The sequence below is a fragment of the Schistocerca cancellata genome, chromosome 3 (assembly GCF_023864275.1).
Source record: "Schistocerca cancellata isolate TAMUIC-IGC-003103 chromosome 3, iqSchCanc2.1, whole genome shotgun sequence".
Taxonomy (NCBI): Eukaryota; Metazoa; Arthropoda; class Insecta; order Orthoptera; family Acrididae; genus Schistocerca; species Schistocerca cancellata.
Genome location: NC_064628.1, coordinates 198,332,048 through 198,351,919, shown reverse-complemented (window position 1 = coordinate 198,351,919; position 19,872 = coordinate 198,332,048). Strand labels below are relative to the sequence as shown.

General features: G+C 38.0%; 1 protein-coding gene across 1 annotated transcript in view; it reads right to left on the bottom strand.

Moving 5' to 3' along the window:
- LOC126174816 (gem-associated protein 5) overlaps window positions 1–19,872 on the bottom strand; it is a 313,470-nt gene that overhangs the window by 196,514 nt on the left and 97,084 nt on the right. The window contains exon 9 of the mRNA XM_049921193.1: window positions 1,639–1,728. Coding sequence (XP_049777150.1) covers window positions 1,639–1,728 — 90 coding nt within the window. The remainder of the gene's footprint in view (window positions 1–1,638; window positions 1,729–19,872) is intronic.

Below are 19,872 nucleotides of genomic sequence, written 5' to 3'. Positions count from 1 at the left end.
ATCTACAACTGATGATGCACAGGAGTTTGTACTGTGCTGATCAATAACAAGCTTATTAAAGCCCTTATTCCAATAACTAAGAGATGAATGTGTATAAAAACACAATGACATTATACAAAACTAATTACTTGCTCCCTATGAAATATTTACCTTTTCTAAGACAATAAATAATCTCATAACTCTTGGTATGTACACAATCTTATAGAATTATGGATGCAGGATTACAATTTCAGGCATATACATTCAGCCTTTGTGTGTTCACACAAAACTGGTGAACTGCAATAATTATAGACAGCTTTTAAATCCACAGTACATAACATCCACAGTTTCATAACATATCCTTGCTTGCAAACTCCATCTTTTTATTCCTTTTGTAGATCTTTACAATCAGTATTCTTAACATCCCTGCTTTTGCTATATCTTTACTGAAGCTTGCTTTTGGTTACATCTTCACTGAAGTTAATTTGATGTCTACTTCTTTAAGAAATAACCATCCTACACAGAATCGGTAATATCAAAAAGGAGGGTGTCATTATTCATTCACTACCCTGACTTAAAAATCACTTCCATATCTAAGTGTGAAGAGAGAGGATAAATTCTCAAATGATATATTTGCTTCAAATGCAGCAAAAAGATGCCAGCACATTGGTAGTGTTTCATTATTACACCTTACTTTAATATTACTGGAAAAAAACACCTGTCCTATGAACTGAACAACTCTCAACTTAAGTGTCTAAAAGGGGGAGTGGGGGGGTTAAACCATATGTAACATTCATTTGTTGGCATAATTCTTCTGCCAATATCTCAAAACTTGGGGCTAGCCTAACCAAAAATCCAGTCATATTTGTCATGTTCAACTTCTAACAGCAGCTTATGGATTGGTGTATAAAAACAAGGAAAAAACATTCATGGATTTTTCCTGGATTTCTTGGTTACAAATACTCTTTTTCCTGTGTGAAAATACACTTTCTTCGAGATGAAAATACACTGTAAGCCTACCCTGGATGAAAGTGTTAACTGACATTATACTTTATCTCGGAGCTGTGAAACTTATCAGTCCCTTGATTGATAAAGGTTTTATATACTGGCATAGAACTTCCAGACAGTTTGGGAAATGGAAACCAGGAAAAACAGTGTGTTTTGGAAAGATCTTTTACGTGTGGCAACACATACACTGCAAATTTTTTTTTAAGGAACCCAGCAAAAAACAATGAATTTTGGAAATATCTTTGATGTGTGGCAACATGTACACTACATTTTTTCATATTACAAAAAAGCTTGCGTAATATGAAATTTACTTTAAGAGTAGCTCTACTCAAACCACCATTCCCAATATTTTCCTGGACCTATTACAAATAAGAACAGTTGTGAGGTCACATGCTTTTTCCCTCCAAGATCTTAATTAGCAATATACTAGATTGGTAAACTTATTTCGTTCATCAACAGAACTTTTTACTAATATATTTTCCACACAACTAATACACAAAAAATAATTATTCGAAATTAGCAGCAACACACAGACTTCCTTTCATTAACGCTTTGAAATCAGTTCAGTACACTGTACAATGGCCTCAATGGTCAGAATCAAATTAATACATTAATACACAAGAAAGAGTTATGAACAAAATATTTTCAAACCTGCGTCTGGTTTCTTTGGATCATATATGACAACCTCACCATCGCCACATGAGTAGAGCAACAAATGTTTATCAGCAGCTTCAGAGGAACCTGGAAAGGTTACCCATTGTTTTGAGAATCAATGCAAACAGAACACAAAATCAAACTTCACAAAACATTATGAATGCATAAAGTTATTAACGAAAACATACTGTGTAAAAGTTGTCAGTGTAAAAGCACTTTTGACACATCCAGAACAGTGAATAAATATCTTAACAGTGATTACTCACAAAATTCTTATCAATAATGCACATTTACATCTACATGACTACTCTGCAACTCACACCTACGTGCTTTGCAGAATGTTCATCAAATCATGTTCAGACAATTTCTCTACCATTCCACCTTATACAGTGCATGGAAAAAATTAACATTTTACTCTTTCCACACAAGCTCAGACTTCCCCTGTTGTCTTACGACAATCATCTCTCCCTATGTAGGTGGGCTTCAACAAAATATTTTCACATTCAGAGGATAAAATTGGTGATTAAAATTTCATGAAAAGATTTCGCCACAACAAAAAACACCTTTGTTTTAATGACTGCCTCCTTAACTCATGTACCATATCTGTGACTCTCTCTCCCCTATTCCACAGCAACACAAAATGTTACCCCCCTTTGAACTTTTTCAATGTTCTCTGTCAATCCCTTACTGTGCAGCAACACTACAGAAGAGAATCAACGAGTATAGGGTAGGAGTCTCTTTAGGGGACCTATTGCATAATGACAATCTATTGAGAGGACATCACTTTTGTTTATCCCCTTAAGTCATCAGTTTTCTGACTGGTTTGATGCAGCCAACCACGAAGTGCCAATCTCTTCATATCAGAGTAGCACTTGCAACCTATGCCCTCAATTATTTGTTGGCTGTATTTCAATCTCTGTCTTCATCTACAGTTTTTACCCTCTACAGCTCCCTCTAATACCAGGGAAGTTATTCTCTGATGTCTCAACACATGACTTATCATCCTTTCTTCTTGTCAGTGTTTCCCATATGTTCCTTTCTTCATTGATTCTGCAGAGAACAAACTCATTCTTTACTTTATCAGTCCACTTACTTCTGAAGGTGGCAGAGGTAAAATACAGGGAGCGAAAGGCTATTTACAATTTGTACAGAAACCAGATGGCCGTTATAAGAGTCGAGCGGCATGAAAAGGAAGCAGTGGTCGGGAAGGGAGTGAGACAGGGTTGTAGCCTCTCCACGATGCTATTCAATCTGTATATTGAGCAAGCAGTAAAGGAAACAAAAGAAAAATTCGGAGTAGGTATTAAAGTCCATGGAGAAGAAATAAAAACATTGAGGTTCGCCGATGACATTGTAATTCTGTGAGAGACAGCAAAGGACTTGGAAGAGCAGTTGAACGGAATGGACAGTGTCTTGAAAGCAGGATATAAAATGAACATCAACAAAAGCAAAACGAGGATAATGGAATGTAGTTGAATTAAGTCGGGCGATGCTGAGGGAATTAGATTAGGAAATGAGACACTTAAAGTAGTAAAGGAGTTTTGCTATTTGGGGAGCAAAATAACTGATGATGGTCGAAGTAGAGAGGATATAAAATGTAGACTGGCAATGGTCAGGAAAGCATTTTTGAAGAAGAGAAATTTGTTAACATCGAGTATAGATTTAAGTGTCAGGAAGTTGTTTCTGAAAGTATTTGTATGGAGTGTAGCCATGTATGGAAGTGCAACATAAACTATAAATAGTTTGGACAAGAAGAGAATAGAAGCTTTCGAAATGTGGTGCTACAGAAGAATGCTGAAGATTAGATGGTTAGATCACACAACTAATGAGGAGGTATTGAATAGGATTGGGGAGAAGAGGAGTTTGTGGCACAACTTGACTAGAAGAAGGGATTGGTTGGTAGGACATGTTCTGAGGCATCAAGGGATCACCAATTTAGCATTGGAGGGCAGCGTGGAGGGTAAAAATCGTAGAGGGAGTCCAAGAGATGAATACACTAAACAGATTCAGAAGGATGTAGGTTGCAGTAGGTACTGGGAGATGAAGAAGCTTGCACAGGATAGAGTAGCATGGAGAGCCGCATCAAACCAGTCTCAGAACTGAAGACCACAACAACAACCTTTCAACATTCTCCTATAGCACATCATCTCACATGCCTTCTGTTACAGTTTTTCCGCAGTCCATGAAGCACTACCATACAACGCTGACCTCCAAACATACATTCTCAGGAATTACTTACTCAAATTGAGACATATGTCTGATACCAGTAGACTTCTCCTGGCCAGGAATGCCCTTTTTGCTTGTGCCAGTCTGCTTTTTATGTCCTGTTTGCTTCATACATTATGAGTTATTTTGATTCGTAAATAGTAGACTTCAGCTATCAGTTGTCCTTTGGAATTTTTATTGGCAGATCTAGATTTCAGCTAGAAACTAGCCATACTAGTATTCAATGAACTGTGGACAAAGCCCGACCAACAGACATTACATGCATTGACCAAAAACGATAGTGCATTGAGAGTGGCTAGTTTCTAGCTGAAATTTAGATCTGCCAATAAAAATTCCAAAGGGTGACTGATAGCTGAAATCTATTATTTACAAGTCAAAATAACAGTCACTGCGTCCAACAGCCTCTGAATGGAGGTTAACCTGAGTTATTTTGTTTCCAAAATAGCACATTTCCTTAATTTTGTCTACTCTGTGATCACCAATTTAAGTTTCTCACCCTTCTGACTTCTGCTGTGTCTCATTACATTTGTCTTTCCTTGCTTTTCTCTCAATCAATATTCTGTACTCTCTGGCCTGTTAATTTCATTCATTAGTTGTTCTTCACCTTCACTGAGGATAGCAACGTTGTCAACGAATCTTATCAATGTTTTTTCACCCTGAATTTTAATCCTTTGACTATTCTAAACATGTTAACAGTTTTTGCTGATTCCATTCTGTAATGTTCTGGAGGCACTGACGTGCTTCTCTGATCCTTCCATCAGCTGATCTAGAAGTGTATACACGTGGCCCCTTGCTGCCACCTTTGTGCTCCCAGCAAGTTAATAGATTTGGCCGCTGCAGTCTCTGTGCGCTCCTGATGTATTACCGCGCGAGGTACTTAACAGCCAGATAGAGGGGCCAGGTAGAGCAGCCATGTAGCTGTATTTCTGTTCTGAGTGCTCAGTAGCTTTTCAATGCCTGGGTTGTGTGCATTTGATACTGATATTTTATTTGCATTGCTGTTTGCATACTCATTTTTGATTGGGAAAATGGCATGCCATCATGATTGTAAACAGGAAGAAGTCTTAGAGATTCTAATTAGAAGTGGCAGTCAGAATGAACTCTTTGACAGTGACGACACTTCAACAGAATTCTGAAACAACAGTTCTGAGTCAATACAACACATCCATCCGTCTCTACAAGAGATGAAATTTCTTCAGAATCTGAAGTTCCTGATAATAAGAGCTAACTGTTTGGTAAAAGAGCACACTTTAGCGACATGTTTGACTAGGAAAAAAGCGATTTTTGTTGATTTCTGCTTGCATTCGATGTTTCAGCTTTGGGATGCAAGTGTGTATTAGATCAAAACTCCAGTATTCTCTCATATTTCCTGATATTTTTCACAGAAGCGCTGATGAAATCTGTTGCAGATGAAACCAATAGATTTTATTTATACACCAAGGCAAATATGCCAGAATCGGTGCATCCTCATTTGTCCAGATGGATAGAAATGGGACCTGAGGAACTCTATTCCTCCACTGTTATGTGTCTGCTTATGGCTCATGTGAAAAAGCTGAAAATTATTGACTAATCGTCCAGGGAATGATTCTGGAACACACTAGTTTTTGACAAAATTATGTCCAAAGACTGTTTTCAGTTTATTTTGAGAACGCTTTATTTTAGTGATAACTCTGCCAGCAACAATTGAAACAGGCCATTCAAAATTAGAAACATTGTGGATAAAGTTTGCACAACATTCCAGACTGTATTTCATTCGAACTGAGGCTCTGCATTGATGTTTAAAGAGCAATTATCTTTCAAACAATACATTCCGTCCAAAAGAATTAGGTCTGGAATAAAAACATGTGTTGTGCGATTGTTGGAAAAGTTACGTCCTAGATTTAGTTGAGTACACGGATGCAACCATGGAAAATGGCTTCCACAATTTGGGGAAAACTGACAACATAGTGGTAACACTCATGAAGCCATATCTGAACCCGGGTCATGCTGTTTACATTGACAATTGGTATTCATTCAAGCACACACCTCTCCCTCTGGCTTCATAACAATTTATCTAACATGTGTGTTACTGTTAACAGCAACATGCACAACATGCCCAAAACTACAAGACAAACTGAAATGAGGAGAAATCCAGTTTATATCTACTGATCCAATGTTTGACCTGCCCTGCAAGTGGTACCACAAATGAGGAGTGTAGTTGTTGACCACCAGTAATATTACAAAATGTTTCAGACTGAAAAGACTGACAGAAACACTGGTGAAAGGATTACAAGACCTCCATTTGTTATGTATTATGACTTGAGTATGGGGGCAGTTGTCTGTATTGGCATGCTACTGAGTCCAGTCAAACCAGTGTGGAACAGTTTGAAGCGGAATAAAAAGCTCTTTTTGTACTTACTCCATCTGTACATTTTAAAATGCTCATGCTCTCTATTGAGTATTAATGGCAAAAAAATGCCAATACCAGAGTGTCTTCTGTCTCTGGTAAGACAAACTGTTGAAATGGAGGAAAGCTAGCAAGGAAAGAGCTTTGATGATAAGGATCTTCTACCATATATTGGCAAGGATTTTCCAAACAATCCTTTCCAAATCAAAGCAGGGTACACCAGTGCTTAAATGTGCTGTGTGCTCGGAACAGAAAGTGCATCCGTGAGCCTGGTATGAATTCAGAACATGGAAATACTACTGTGTGTGGTATCACATTATGAAGCTTATCATATAAAAAAAATTATTAACCATGGATAACCACACAGAACAGATGACATACAGAGGTATGTCTCTTTTTGAAGAGGGGGAGGGGGAGAGAGGGGGAGGGGGGAGGGAGGGAGGGAGGGAGGGGGAGAGAGAGAGAGAGAGAGAGAGAGAGAGAGAGAGAGAGAGAGAGAGAGAGAGAGAGAGAGAGAACAAAAGCAAAATAAAAATATATTTTTAACTTCGCCTGCGCTAGGCCACATCAAAAAGAAGATTGGAAAATATATGCAGAGGGTGTTAAAGGTATTAGTACTTGAAGTACAAGAATTAAAAGTACAGTATTCATTGTGTCAATGAAACAAAATTCCTGATATTCAAGAATTATTTAGAAACTAAGTACCTGGTTTGGGGTCTGTGTAGAGAAATTTTATTGCATTTATGATCTTGATACAGAATGATGAACTTCCAGTATGCAGATTACTTCTCCCAGAAGTTGCCTGCAGAAGAGCTTTTGAACTAACACTGATGAAAAGGAGAAGTTTGAATTTTTTACTTTTTCAGTGTTTACCTTCTGTTAAAAAAAAACTAAAACTGATGCATCACTGCATCACAGAAAACTCAAATGGAGGCAGTTGCCCATTTCCAATACACAAGAAGTGATTGGAAAGGATCCCACGATAGCGCATACTAGAGAAAAAAGTCTAACATTCATCATTTTACTGAAATATTTGAATATACTGCATTTTAATGATATTGAAGTGTTGATGTAGCAATGCTTTCTTTGATCTCTCTGAAGTCCAGGGGTCCTTTGTCAGTTAAACTAAAGTAAAGCCTGCTAGTACTGACTTTCTTTGAAGCAGTGCACAGTGTTAGATTTTTTCCTCACATGGAAGTTATTAAGTAACAATTTCTTCTACACTTCTGAATCGCCACTGTGCTTCTCTTTCAGTTTGTTTCTTTGTGCTAATAATGTGTGACTGGGTCAATTTTTCCTCCTGCACAAATTCTGCATATATTAGATCCTCTATAAGAAAGGTTAAGTATTCTCATTTACATACTGAATGAAGCAGATGTGTACATGGAAAACATGACATTCTCTGTCAGCTGTAAAAATATATTAAATTTTAGAGGGAATGAGTCATAGTATACAAATAGCTATTAATGTGGCTAGAGAAAGCAAGAGATGAGAGTATTCATGTAAGGGACTTGTCTTCAAATACCAATGCAAAGTCAGAGTGCGACGAGTTCAACACAGCAATAGAGCAGTCTGCAAGTGATTCCATGTTCACAATGATCATCTGCACATCGGGTCTGAAGTATTCAATTCACATCCACACCTTCCAGTCTCAATGCAGCTTTCACTCAGTTCTGAATCAGTAGTCCGAGAGTGCAGAATATTTTCTAACCAAGCCCAGATTAATTAAATTTGCTTACAAGATGCTTAGTCTGTCAATGCTGTTATTTGTGAAGTTATAAAAATAAACAAATCAGTAAGAAGAAGATGGACAAAAGAACGGCCTGCAAAACATGAAATGTTTTTGCATGTTTATCTTTTGAAGGAGCTAAATACTGAAAAAAGAGGATTTGTTTAACTATCTAGGACAAAGACACATACTTTGTGCTACTGCAGCATATTACATTGTATGTAAGGGAAAATGACTCTGTTATGAGAAAATCATCAAGTCTTTATGAAAGCCTTATAAAAACATTGAAAATAACCAGTTTTTGAAAATATAACAGGGAAAAAGGTACTATGTATGCAAGCTTTTGACACCAGTGGCTCCTCCTCCTGGCAGAAGCGTTGAAGGGGAAGGAAGACGGATTAAGGAAAAGGACTGGTGAGAGTTAGGAAAATGGAGAGACTTCGGAAAAGTGTTTCCTTCTCACCCGTCCAGTAAGTTTCACCTGATCCGAGGTTCTGGGTGGCTTTTCTGAACTCTGCCCTTTTCCTTAAACCTCACCAGTCCTTTTCCTTCACCCCTCTTCCTTCCTCTTCAAACTATCTGCCAGAAGAAGGAGCCACTGGCTTCAGAAGCTTGCATTTGTAGTACCTTTTATATGTATGTTCTCCTGTTGCCATTTGGTGAGTAGAGTTTTTATCTATCTAATTACATTATAGTAACATTGACATATTTGGCAACTAGCATACGCTATTCTGATCTAAAATTTGCTGTTGTGATATCACCTACATCGGTGAACCACATCATTCTGGAACCATGTAATTTTATACATTAAATACTAATGCATTTCACTTCATTTGGACATTGGGTCTGCGTCAATTCGAGCACCACCAGAATTCGCACAGGCTGAATACAGACAGTGACAAAGAAAAAAATTTGTCAGTGATCCATTCATAAGCAATAATTTATCTGTGCAGACACTGCCTGTATGGAGAAGATGGTGCCAGTATCCATGTAAATACAGGGCCCTTAAAACTGTTTCTACTGTACCCCCAATTTTTGCAAAATGTCATATGTATCAAGATAGGGATGGAAAAACTAAATGGTTCAAGCATAGAGCCCCTCTAGCAAAAACTGCTTGCCATAATATTGGGAAACAGCTTCCAGGTGTGAAGGGAAAGCCAAAAATCCAAAAAAGGTTCTGGATTACTGCAAAAAAAATTTCTGAGATGGTGTAATTCACCGCGTTTTAAAATACACAAACAAAGAACTAGACAGAATGCCAGGAACTTATCCATGAAGAGCTCAAGACTACCCACATACAGATTTCGAAGAATTATCTGTTTTCCTTGGTGTTTCATACTTCAAGAGTGAAAAAGTCACAGCATCTCACTTCTGATGAATTGTGGGCCACCGATGGGGCTGCACCAGAGTTTTGTAATTGCACCAATGAGTGAATGGCAGTTTGATACTCTTCTCCAAGCTGTAATATTTGACAAAAGTCTATGAGGGTGCAGAAGAAGGAAACACACAACCTGGTACCTATTAAATGTTTAATGAGTTTGTGGATGTGTATGAACATTAACAACAACAGAAAATAATCTGGAAGAATTCCATGGACTTATTTGTATGTACATCACCATTATCAGCAAATCTTTCATTGATTTATAATTAGATAATATTTCAGGTCAAGCTGTAGCTTATAGTTAAGAGATGGTGTGATACAATAGATTTTTATTTATAGTGGATTTGACGGGTGAAAAAATGTTAATGAAGATGGGATCTGATAGTAATTTAATTCAATTAATTCAACTGATATTGGCCTGGAGGTGTGTAAACTTCACCCGAAACTCTCATTACTGATTATTCTATCTAAAAGTAATTCAGATGGAATACTCCAAATAAGCCAGTAAAATACTGTATAAAACTGTGTGTTCTCTGTCATGGAAGAATTTTTCACACCCTAAATATGGAAGTATATGCAGGCAAACAGCCTGCTGGACCACTTCAAATACCCAGTGATGAAGGAATGAGATGTTACTATTAATTCAATACACTGACAACACAGGTAGGAACATGATGATGGGCCACTATTTTATATCCATACCAGTCGCTAATGAGCTGCACACTGATCATCGACACACAGTAGTAGGTACTCTGGAGAGGAATAGGAGAGAACTTCCACTGGAACTCCTGTCAGTAACGAGTAGGCCAATAAACGACAATATTTTCATGTTGGGAGAGTAACCAGGTAACAATTGCAACCTATGTGCATATGTTCCACACAAAAAACAGAAAATTAATTTACTAATAGCATCTACCACCCACAGTGACAGGAGTACAGTCATTGAGAGTGGTGAAGTGAATAAATATGAAGTGATTACATTCTACAATCCCACAAAAGGAGGTGCAGATGTTGTCAATGATCTATAATTGGAATATTCTGTTTCAAGACTAAGCAACTGGTAGTCTGTTAAACTATTTTTTAGCTTGCTCATTGGGGCAACAAAGGCTCAAATAATATACAGGGCAAAGACAAATGACTTAATGCAAAGGAGAAGATTCCTTACAGAACTGAGCATGGTGCTTACAGCATTAAACTGGTACAGTTGGATCTCGTTAGTACATTCCTCATTACCACATTTTCCCACATAGTATGTCCAGGTTTGGAAGTTCCAATCCTAATAGCATTGAAATGCGTGTTAACAGATTCATTTATATGTTCTCTCTTCCCTCTTAGTGCGTTCAAATTTGATGGTGTTTTACAGTGCCAGCAACTGTGCAGTTCATCAGCTATGGTGGAACTGACCAATTTGACACGCGGGAAGTACAGGGTAGTAATGTAGTTTGTATAGGTTGGCACTAGTCCAAGAACTTGCGACCTATTGACAAGTGCCGTTCAGAAGCAGGAGCGATGTTGTAGCACCCAAACATAAACGATAAACCATGTGTAACTCAGTCACTGGCCTTTCTTTGTTTGAGTGTGGTATAGCGTAACATCAGAGCTTGTTTAATCTCAGTGCATAATTTTCTTTCTTGTGTCAAAAAGTGTATTGATACACCATGGATAAAAGGCAATTCACTTATGAAGAAAAGTGGAACATTATTCAAGAAGTGTACAAAAACTCCCACATGAAGCGTGCTGATACTGCACAAAAACTGAACATTCCTCTATCAACATTAAACACCATAGTGAACAAGCGAAAAAGAATTTAAGCTAAATATCTAGAAGGGGGAAAAGGCAAAAGAAAACTTAACCATGATGGTCAGTTTCCAGTACTGGAAAGTGTCCTGCTAAAGTGATTTAAGGAAGCTCACACAGTGAACATTCCAGTTGATGGTAGTGAGCTTCATGCTAAAATTACATATTTGGCACAACTAAGACTCAAAGATTTCAAGGCATCCATGGCTGGATCGAAGCATTTAACAGCCGACACAATTTAGTGTGTGAATCTGTTCAAGGTGAGATTGGAAGTGTGAACACTAAAACTACTCAATCATAGAAAATACTCTTCCATCAATCATTGAGAGGTATAGTCCCAATGATATTTACAATACAGAAGAAACATGCCTATTTTTTCACCTTCTTCGTCACAAAATCCTTGAGCTCAGAGGAGAGAAATGCCACGGTGAAAAATTCAGCAAAGAGAGGCTGGTTGTTCTGTCATGTTGCAATAAAACTGGAACAGAAAAGTTTGTGCAACTAGTAACTGGCAAGACAGAAAGTCCATGGTTTCAAAAATATGGGGTCATTTCCACCCATATATACATATAATTGAAAGCATGAGTAATGACACACATATGTGAAGAATATCTAAGCGCTTGGGATGGAAAGCTGGGTGTCAGAAACAGTAAAATCATCCTCTTATTGACCAATGTGCAGCACATCCTCAAGATACATTGTAAATTCTTAATACAAATGTAATGTTTTTCCTGCCAATTTTACAAGTCACCTTCAAGCACTCAACCAAGGCATTATAAAATGTCTGAAACAAAAACACAGAAAATTTCTTATACAGAAGAGGCCGGCATGTCTTCATGGTACAACAAGAAAAGTGATGATCTTACATTCTATGCATTTTGTGGAAAATGCCTGAGATTCTGTGCAAGAAATCACAATATTCAACTGTTTTCAGAAGGCTGGCTGGTTTTAATCGGATACTGGCACTTACAGGAGAGATCACATCAGCAAATAATGCCATTGCAGAAGAAGACACCACACCAGAAAACAATGCAGCTGAACAATGGCAGCAAATAATAGGGCAGCATAAAAATACCACTTGCCTTAGCTTCAATGTTTATGGAGAGTGTGATGAAGGTGTTGCCATCTGTCAGTCCATGACAACTGATGAAGTGTTGCAGGAGTAGATGGCAGAGAAACAAGAAAGTGAGGATAAGGATAAACAGAACCTCTGCCAGTCCCTACAATATTGAAAGCCACTGAAGCCATGAACACAATTAAACACTGTGTGTTAAGCTTTGAAGCTGATGAAGTGTTGAAAATGTTAATGAAGATGGACAACATGATATTAAAATTAGAAAAGAAGAAATAAGCAACAACTGACATGTTCTTTAAATGCCTGTGAAGATAAGACTAAGCAGTGCAGTGTAGTATAATGTTGTGTAGTGTAGCGTAGTTAGGTTAATACATACAGTATACCAATTGTTTTAGCAATGACAATCTATATGATCAGTAGTGACTAAACTTACGGGAAAGATGTGTAAACTGTGCCCCTCTTTGGGAATAAATAAAATCATCATCTGCCAGGTTCAAATTTATTTATTTATTTATTTATTTATTTATTGTTCAAATTGTTTTAGGTGGCAGTATCTCTCTATTAACCGGTTACTTTATCTATACAAAATATTATTTTTTACTAGTTACATATGAGTACTGGTGGTTTTATCCACAGTAAAATTGAAATTGGATTTTAATGTGATTAACATATACATGTACATATTAACATATAAAAAATCAACTTGAATTGAAATTAAATGTTGATATCCAAGTCCTTCAGATATGTTCCTAAAATATGGATTTGTACTTTGGATGCTAGGGGATATGCTCTCATACCATGTTATGTACCTACACTCCAATCGGCTGTTGGCTTAAGTGTAAATGTCCAGCAGCATGGCTGTTGCCAGTGTCAATGAATTTCAAATAGGTTCGCTTCTTATATAGTTTTGAGTTTTTGGGTGAGATATTTCGAATGTTGTTGTGACTCGCCGATCTTTCAAAGTGCTGCCGCACAGTTACGCGTGTCCTCTACATGCGGCGCTGTCTGCCAGCCATGCTGCAGCAGCGCCACCTAAGCAGCCAGCCAGCGGCTGCTAGACTTGGACTCAGTTATGAGTTGACTGTTAAAGTGTACACACGTCTTACTCTGTTTACTTGATCTGTGACTTCATGTATTGCGTCATCCTTGAAATATATTTGTTTAACTTGAAGTTATAACAAATGTATTCTCAAAAAAGGTTTGTTTAAAATTATAATTCATAGATATATCATGTTAGGAAGTGTGGCATTACGAGATTGCATATTACTCTGAATGTGCTACTTTTACCTTCACATTTTCACAGCTGAATTAAAAATAAAAATAATAATAATAATAATAATAATAATAATACATTATGCCAAATTAGGTAGTTTTTGGTAGCATGTTTACTCCACTTATGACATTCAAAATCTGTGGTCCTTTCAAAAACATACTAACGAAATTGCACTATATGCCTAAACACACATCAACTCTTGGCACACCACACCACTTGCAAAAGAAAACAGAAGGTTTTGGTGCACGGCCAGCACATCTTGGCACAGTGTTACACCGTCCGGGTTATCTGGATACTTCCCACTAACACCAACCTGTCAGAACTCCGGAGATGGGAACTTGCCCTTCAGCATATCCTCTCTTCTCGCTATCCGCCAGGCCTCAATCTCTGCTAATTCCTAATTTCAATCTGCCGCCGCTCATACCTCACCTGTCTTTCAACATCATCTTTGCCTCTGTACTTCCGTCCCGACTGACATCTCTGCTCAAACTCTTTGCCTTTACAAATGTCTGCTTGTGTCTTGTATGTGTGGATGGATATGTGTGTGTGTGCGAGTGTATACCAGTCCTTTTTTCCCCCTAAGGTAAGTCTTTCCGCTCCCGGGATTGGAATGACTCCTTACCCTCTCCCTTAAAACCCATATCCTTTTGTCTTTCCTTCTCCTTCCCTCTTTCCTGACGAGGCAACCGTTGGTTGCGAAAGCTAGATTTTGTGTGTATGTTTGTGTTTGTTTGTGTGTCTATCGACCTGCCAGCGCTTTTGTTTGGTAAGTCTCATCATCTTTCTTTTTAAATATAAAACAGAAGGTTTTGTAGATTTCCACAGCAGAAGGAACAAGTGAATCAAGAGAGTAACCAAGATGTCAATACTGCTGGAAAAGTCTTTCTGAGTTGCCATTCTATGGTAGACAGTGAAAAATCACTAACCAGTAATTCCACTATCAAAGAGAAATTTGAAAGTGCATAGATTTCTCTCATCTGTCAATAACTACGTTTCTACAAAACAGTCACACATGTAGCAATGTTTTCTGTGTCACTTTATATTATTTTTTAAGAATCCACTATTGGTTCCCATGTAAAATGTAACGAACAGAGTTATGAGGTTTTCACTGTCTGCCATTACATTGTGGTGTTAGGTGAATGAGCATGCTAGGACATCGGCACATCAGTATTTGAGTTCTACATTTCTGGTATTTTATATGTGACATACTGATCTCACTTGGTATCTTTTATTGTAAAGTGAACCAACATTACTATGTGACTTGCGAGTTTGTAAAGATTAACTTCTTTTAATATGTTACAAGATCCAGATGGTGACAGCACAGATCTGTCAAAACTGATAGTCAATAAAAAGATTTACAAGCAATCTTAGCGATCCTGTTTGTTTTTTTTTTCTTCTTTTAAAGAATAATATAGCAATTTAGATTACCCCAACAGCTGACACAATGTCAAACGTATATACAACTTAACCAAGTATGAATATTTTGAAATGCTGTTAGGAGAGATCTGACTGTAACAATTAACTATGTCTAAGCATTACAAACTGAAATATTTTTATTTTAAGCAATATATATGCTTAATTTTATGTTTATAGATATTTTAATGTGTTGGTAATAACAAAGAAATAATTTACCTGGTAAATATACATTTGTATCAAATTTACACCTAAAATACATAAAAACTGTCCTTGTTAGAAAATATCTAACATGGGAGTTATTGCGAGGCAACTAATATGTGTGAACAATTAGGGGGAGGGGATGGAGGGGGGGGGGGGGGGGGGGAGACAGTTAGACTGGACAGCTGGGGATGTGCCACAGTCACACTGTTACCAGAAAGTATGTACTACATGCCTGCAATCTATTCCACGGTGGCAAAGCGATTCCTCTGCTACTGTGTATGAAAAAAATCATATATGAAATTATCAAGGACATTTCACAATATGGATTCTACTAACACAGTGCGAAAATGTTATTGCTGTGGTTCCCAATGACTGCCGATGCATTAGGGCAATATCAGAGAAAGATACATCATCCTTTCCTTGAGTTGTTATAGTGATGAATATATGGTGAGCAACAGGTGTTATGGAAGAGTAACTATGAAATAACACTATGTCAGTGAAGTGAATCTCAAGTAATACATCACTTTCATCACAGGCTACTAAATTCCTACTAAAAACACCGGAAAGATGCAGTTCTTAGTCTTGAAACAATGTTGATATACCCATGTGTTTTACAATGCAGTAATTCATTTCTACAGGACCTTTAAAATGAAAAACTTTAGTTGTCAGAGTAGCTGTATTTATTATGTACTGATAATGGTGAAACCTAGAGTGGCAGACGAAGTTGTCACGCCAAGTGCTGCAGAAATATTCAGCACATGGAAGCTGGACTGGGCAACAGTACCAGTACGAGATGTGATCAAAAAGTAACACGAATTTTTCTTTTATTTAAAGAATCTTTATTTCATCATCATCATCATCATCATCATCATCATCATCAACTTTTTCCCTTTAAAGTCAGGTTCTCCCCTCAGACATAACACACTTGTGCCAGCTCTTTTTCCAATCTTGGAAGCACTTCTGGAATACACTATATGTTATGGTGCTCAGCTCCTTCAGTGATTCTGTTTTTATCTCATCAATGATGGCAAAATGACATCATCTGATGGTGCTCTTCAGCATCAGGCATAGAAAGAAATCGGGGGCGGGGGGCGGGGGGGGGGGGGGGGCATGTCTGGCAAATATGGTGGCTGAGGCAATGTAATAGTTTTGTTTTTTGTCAAACAATTGTGAACAAGCACTGAGATGTGAGCGGGAGCATTACTGTGACACAATTTACACAAGTAGTTTTGCCACAATTCTGATCGTTTTCTTTGGATAACTTTACAAAAACGGTACATAACATCCAGGTCAGGTAGTATTCCTTACTGACTGTATGACCATAATGCAGGAACTCATGGTGCACTACCCCACTGTAATCAAAGAAAACAACGCGAAGAAACTTCACACATGATCGAACTTGAATTTTTTTGGTCTTGGCTCTTCAGGCAGTTTCCACTGGGACAACTGGCCCATGGTTTTGATGTCATACCCTTGTACCCATGTTTCGTCAGTTGTTATAACCACCTTTAAAAGTTCCTGAGTGACATCTACATAACTGTTTGGTGAAGAATGTGGAAATGTCAATGTTGCAGCCATACACCGGTTCTTGTGGTTCTGTCAAGAGTACCCATCTTGCACAAAATCTGTGGCAGCCTAGTGTCAATGCAATGATTTGATGCAACAAATTTCGTAAAACTTGTGAAAAACTAAATCAGAGTTCTGACATTCTGAGTTGGAAGGTTTCTTGGATCTTCTCATCGACATTTACAACCAGTTCCTCAGTCACAACAGTTGCCTGTACACTTTGCTCTTCATCATGAAAATTAGTCCAGGCACTTTTAAACCATTGGCACAATCCACATTCAGTGATTACATTGTTTCCTTACAGTACACACAGCTGCCAATAAATTTCAATTGGTTTATGGTTCTTCGAACAAAAACCTTATTACTGACTTTACTTTAAACTTTTGAGATTTTCAACTGTTGCACACATTTAAAACTGTTATTGTGAAATAATGGGAAATGGCACATCTTCATAATTTTGGCATAGCTGGATGTCAACTGGACAGATGAATGCTCAGATAACAATAGGGTTGTGCTAGCCCCACCCACTGTTGCTGCAGACAAAAATGTAATCTACTTTTTGGGTAGCCCTCATATATTCTAAAACTGAAATGCGTACAAATTTATATACATTTTGGAGATCTATGGTGTGACGTCATGTGTGCTGGACTGTTGTTAAAATTGCTCATCAATATTTTATAAAATTTTAATCTTTGGTTACTTATTTTAAAGTTTATTTGTATTAATATTTGCTTAAAAGTAACCTATTACTGGATTTGCATTCATCTCAGTCTTTCTTTCTGTGTTATTGTTTCGAGTAGTCTGTTATTTACGAGTGTGCTTGTGTCCTTCATCCGTGTCTCACACCTCAGCAGTGTTTACATTTTGCAGCGTGCAGTTCCAGTTGTAGTGGTTATAAACCTAAGTACTGTCAAAATTGTTTGTGCACTGTATTCAAAAATTAAATCTAGTAGTTTTCAATCGTTCATCCAAATATGAGCAGTGTGTTTAGATTTCGCGACATGCAGTTGCAGCTGCAGCGGTTCTTAAGCTCCGAGTGTCTCATGCTGTTCGTGGCAAAATAATTGTTTAATAAATTTCTGGAAACATTCACTTACTGTGTTTTTTACAGTTTTCTGTGTGTTGTCTTTCAGTAAATTTTGTGCAGTAGTTTTCAGCTGACATTTTTTACTGTTTCTAATGAAATATTTTAGTAAAATTTTCAGTCACAGCTTTAACTTTGTTGCTGCTTGAATTTTTGGTTTTAGCTAACAAAATGTGTGAAGTTTTGTTGGTACTGGTATTAGTTGTTGTTCAGTAGTATTAAGAAAAGTTAATGCTTTCTTAGTAGAGAGAGAAATCAAGACTACTATTGTTAATTCTATAAATAGTTCTATTGGTGTAATTGGACTTAGGTAACGTAGACGTTTAGCTTTTTTTTGAGTAACTGTACAATTTTACCATGAGTGAGAAGTGTGGGCTTTGTCGTAGGTTTGTGAGTAGTGGGTTACCATGTGGGATTTGTTCAAAGCATTTTCATTGGGCAGGGGGGGGGGGGGGGGGGGGATGCAGTGGAGAACCCAGTGGACATTCTAGTGGCGTCCTCTCCTGTGAATGCAGAATCTGTAGTAGAAGTAAGTTGACAGAGGAGCAGGAGCATAAGATCTGTGTCCTTCAGGTGCAGTTACAATACACAAAGGAGGAACTAGATACGCTGAGGAGGGTGAAAGGTGCTGCTAAATGGGAACTGGCTGTTTGCAAGAAGGCAGCTAGGAGGAGGAGGTATTCAGACAGTTTTACTTTGCGTATGTGCAATAGATTTGATCCACTGTCAGAGTTGAGTGGAGAGCAGCCTCTTGTAGCTGTAGGTGTAGGTAACATGCAGCAGTCCTCAGCAGTTAGGAGGCCTTAGCCAGTTGCAAACTCTAACAGAAAGAAGAATGTTCTGCTGCTAGGTGGTTCTCATGGTAAAGGTGTGGGCCAGCAGTCATATTAAGTGTTTGGGGAATGAGCACCAGGTCACCAGCATGTGAAGCCTAGTGCAGGATTGGCACAAGTGACTGACAGCATAGGGGACTTAGGCAGGAATTTTATGAAAGAGGCTCAGGTGGTGGTAGTGGTTGGAGCAGAGAAAAGCCTTGGTAGTGACAGGGAATATAATGTAAGTGGTGACCTGGTAAAGATAGCTACTCAAACTGGTGGCACTAACGTGCATTTTGTGTGGCTGTTTCAGTGTCATGATCGGCCTCATCATAACACGGCTGTTAGGCATGTTAACATGGGGCTAGAGAAGGCATTGATGGCAGAGGGCATGGGTCACACTGCAATGGTGCCAGTTGAGTCTATCAATAGAGTGGATTTCACTAGGTTCACTAGGCATGGCCTGTACCTCAATAGGTATGGGAAAGGAACACTGGCAAAGCTTATAGGTGAGTGTAGTGGGTGGTCATGGGATTACTCACGGAAAATTTTTTTGTAGCAGTTGGTGATAGAGCTGTACCTTTTTTAGATTGAAGTCAGCTGATAGGTATACATGCTTAAAGGAAGACCCTGTAACTAAGGAATCACCTTCAGAGGTGGTCAGGTACCCAAGTAGAGAAGGAATTAGCACACTTCATCAAAAAATAAGAGGTATTATAGATAAAGTTAGTAAACTGCTTATAGATGTTAACTCTGACATTATTGCTATAATAACGGAGCACTACTTAGATAATTAGACAACTTAGAGGCTTCCTTTACCAGATTACAGTTTAGCTGACTGTTTTTCAAGGAGATACTTGCGGAGTGGGGAATGGCGATGTACATAAAAACCAGTATTCCATTTGAGTCCATAAACGTATCACAGCATTGCATTGAACAGATATTTGAATGCTGAGCAGGGGCAGTTGAATTTAGTGAAACTAAATTTCTAATTGTTGTTGTTTATAGGTCCCCTAACTCTGACTTCAGAGCATTTCTGCTCAAGCTAGGGCGGGTTCTTGGTTCACTTAATAGGAAGTACCAGAAATTAGTTATATGTGGTGATTTCAGTATTAATGTTGTATATGATTGTGCAACAAAAATGATTTAAGTAGATCTCCTAAACTCATTTGATCTGATGCAGACTGTGTTTTCTCCAAGTTAGGGTCCAGGGAAACACTAGTGCAGCCATAGACAATATTTTTATTCATTCTTCATTACTAGATGTGTATTCTGACAGTAA